At 53.8% G+C, this 2,998-nt stretch overlaps 1 protein-coding gene across 1 annotated transcript, besides 12 other annotated features; it reads left to right on the top strand.

The window, feature by feature from the left end:
* Nucleotides 1–16: 16 nt before the first annotated feature.
* Nucleotides 17–59: a microsatellite.
* Nucleotides 60–97: 38 nt separating this feature from the next.
* Nucleotides 98–133: a sequence feature (GA-rich).
* A 30-nt stretch (nt 134–163) lies between these two features.
* Nucleotides 164–226: a microsatellite.
* Nucleotides 227–255: 29 nt separating this feature from the next.
* Nucleotides 256–289: a microsatellite.
* A 53-nt stretch (nt 290–342) lies between these two features.
* Nucleotides 343–376: a microsatellite.
* Nucleotides 377–409: a microsatellite.
* A 254-nt stretch (nt 410–663) lies between these two features.
* Nucleotides 664–1,923, top strand: TraAM80_08876 (oleate desaturase; the record flags this gene model as incomplete). The annotated part of the gene is made up of 1 exon (XM_029385601.1): nt 664–1,923. One exon carries the CDS (start codon nt 664–666, stop codon nt 1,921–1,923), a length of 1,260 nt encoding a protein of 419 aa, XP_029234550.1.
* Nucleotides 1,924–1,969: 46 nt separating this feature from the next.
* Nucleotides 1,970–2,027: a microsatellite.
* A 55-nt stretch (nt 2,028–2,082) lies between these two features.
* Nucleotides 2,083–2,125: a microsatellite.
* A 158-nt stretch (nt 2,126–2,283) lies between these two features.
* Nucleotides 2,284–2,335: a microsatellite.
* A 243-nt stretch (nt 2,336–2,578) lies between these two features.
* Nucleotides 2,579–2,602: a microsatellite.
* A 208-nt stretch (nt 2,603–2,810) lies between these two features.
* Nucleotides 2,811–2,841: a microsatellite.
* Nucleotides 2,842–2,862: 21 nt separating this feature from the next.
* Nucleotides 2,863–2,887: a microsatellite.
* Nucleotides 2,888–2,998: the final 111 nt, after the last annotated feature.

The following is a 2,998-nucleotide window of genomic DNA, read 5'->3' as shown; positions in this document are numbered from 1 at the left end:
AAATGGCGGGTGCGGTTTTGTTTGTGTATTTGTGTGTTAATTTGTATGTGTTTCTTGTTGTCACTCGTCCTTCGTCTCACCATCGTTCGTCCACACCCCTCCTCGTCTTCTCTTCCCTCATCCTCCTCCCCTCTGCTTCTGCCGCTGCCACCGCCGCGCGCGCAGAAGAAAGAGGATGAGGGAAGAGAAGAGGAGGAGGGGTGTGGACGATTTCGGGAGGAGGAGGGAAATGCAACGACCACCGCCTCGCCAGCCCACTCACACGCACACACACACACACACACACGCAGGGACCCAGCCATTATTAAAACACCTTTTGGGTATTAATCCATGCGTTTTCTCTGTGTGTGCATTTACGTGAGCGTGCGTGTAATGGGTTTGTTTTGTTTGTTTTTGTTTGTTTGTTTGTGGGGGTGGGTGACAAGGGCAACTCCCCGCCGCAGTGCTGGGGCGAGACTTTTCCTGCTCTGTCTGCATGTTTGTCTATCTCCCTTTCCTGTTCCCACTCACACATGTGTGGGGAAAACACCTCTACGCCGCGGTATCCAACGCAGGGAGACGCGGAATAGCAACGACAGCGACGAGCGAGAAAGATACACAAACACACGTAACAAAAGACCCTCGACCATAGAGAGAAGGCAGGGAGGCAGGCACAAAGAAGGGATGAAGGCGGTACCGCAGTTTGAGAGTTCGAGCTCCGCGCTGGCCTCACCGAGTGTCATGAAGACGCTGCTCAAGTCCGGGCGCAATAAGGAGTACAACGTCACTGTGCCCTCCGCCACTATGACCATTCGGGAGATTCAGGATAAAATCCCGGCGAAGTTCTTCGAACGTAACACTGCTCGCAGCCTGCTGTTTCTGCTACGCGATCTTGTACAGGTGGCGGTGACGTACGCCCTCATGTACGCCGTCGCTTTACCCCTCGCCACCTCGCTCGAGGCCGCGGCTGCCGCGTATGCCGCCGGTGCATTGAACGATGCTGGAGCCTCGTCGTCAGTGGCGGCAACAGTTCTTGTCAGCGCGGCATGGCTCTTCAAGGCTCTGCTGTGGGGTGTCTTTTGGTTTGTGCAGGGGCTTAACGGCACCGCCCTGTGGGTCCTCGCCCATGAGTGTGGCCACCAGGCATTCAGCCCGCTGAAGAGCCTGAACGACGCTGTAGGGATGCTGCTGCACTCTGCGCTGCTCGTGCCGTACCATAGCTGGCGCATCACTCACGGCATGCACCACAAACACACCAACCACCTCACGAAGGACCTTGTATTTGTGCCAATGACGCAGGACAGGGTTGTGGAGCTTGTGGAGGAGGCACCGCTGGTGACGCTTTTCAATCTGCTGCTTATGTTTTTCTTCGGCTGGCCGGCGCATCTGCTGGCGAACGCCTCCGGGCAGGACTTTGGGCGATTCACGAGCCACTTTGACCCCACCGCCCCCTTCTTCCGCGGCGAGGATTACCATGACGTGGTCGTCTCCGACCTCGGCGTCGCCACAGCGCTGTTGGTGATGTTCTCCAGCGTCCACCACTTCGGCCTCGCCAACATCTTCTGTTGGTATCTGGCGCCGTACCTTTGGGTGAACTTCTGGCTGGTGTTCATCACCTACCTACAGCACACCGACATCCGCATCCCGCACTACACGCACCAGCACTGGACGTTTGTCCGAGGCGCCCTGGCGGCGGTCGACAGGGACTACGGCGCCCTCCTCAACACGTGGCTGCACCACATCAACGACTCTCACGTCGTGCATCACCTCTTTAGCAGAATACCACACTACAACGCGATTCAGGTGACGCGGCGGCATATTCGCCACATCCTGGGCGACGCGTACGTCACCGATGCCCGGCCGCTGTGGAAGGCGCTCTGGAGCCCGGCGAGGGAATGCCGCTACGTTGTCCCCGCTGACGGCATTTGCGTCTTCTACCAGTGAACCTGCACGGCGTACTTACAATCATATGCGCATGCGCATGCACATGTATAATATATTATATATATATATATATAATATAATATAATATAATATAATATAATATATCAGAAAGGGAAGGGAAGGGGGGGGGGAAAAAAAAGTAGTGTTAGTACCAAAGACAATAATAAGAATAACATTACTAATAATAACGATGATGAATGATGGTGCTAGGCATCAGGTGTCTCTGACTGCGCGGTGGCAGGAGCGACAGGTATGGGGGCGAGACAAATTTTCCACCGTTGCGAGAGGAGAAGGGAGGGCAAAGTAACGCTGCACATTATTTTCTGGCACGCACGCAAGTGTGTCTGTGTGTTTGGGTGCAAAAGAAAAAACAAAAAAAACAAAAAAACAAAAACAAAAACAAAAACAAAAACAGAAGAGGGGATGGGCCATTCGTGGCGTTTTTTCTTTTTGCGTCTTTGCCTGTTTGTGTGTGTGCATCTCTCTTTTTTTTTTGCTTCTTCCTTTCTCTGCGTGTTTGCCCGCCTCCCGCCTCCGTTGAACGCACACCAACGACGAGGGGGAAAACAACAAGAACCACTCGCCAAAGAAGAGTAACACGGAAACAGCCGAAGAGAACGAAGCGTGCTGCGCTTGCTCTTCTCCCTGGTGCCTCCCACCACCACCACCACCCACCACCCGGCCGTGTACACGTCTCCTCATGGAAGCACAGTGACGGGCGCAAAAAAAAAAAAAGTATAATCTGCCCCAGTCACTCTCTCACTGTCTGTTTGTGCCTCCGCACGGTGGGTGGCCAACGGCTGGCGGTGGTGGGTGGTGTGAGGGCTGCCGCAAACAAAATCCAGCTGACGCTGGAGAGATTGAAGGTGAAAGAACCCCCCACTCCCAAAAAAAAAAAAAACAGAAAAACAACAACAAGCCAGTTACTCGCCTTCGTCGTTTTTCTTTTCTTTTTTTTTTGTTTCTACTCGCTGCGGGGCACAAAAAAAAAAACACCTCCGTGGCCCAACATGCATACACCGCGTGTACGTGCGTGTCTGCCCCTGTTGATGGGTGAAACGAGGGGGCTCTCCAT

The sequence above is a fragment of the Trypanosoma rangeli genome (assembly GCF_003719475.1).
Source record: "Trypanosoma rangeli strain AM80 chromosome Unknown Tra_15.4_contig_00476, whole genome shotgun sequence".
In the NCBI taxonomy this organism is placed as follows: domain Eukaryota; phylum Euglenozoa; class Kinetoplastea; order Trypanosomatida; family Trypanosomatidae; genus Trypanosoma; species Trypanosoma rangeli.
Note: the sequence above shows the minus strand (reverse complement) of the source record. Positions and strands in the feature narration are given on the sequence as shown.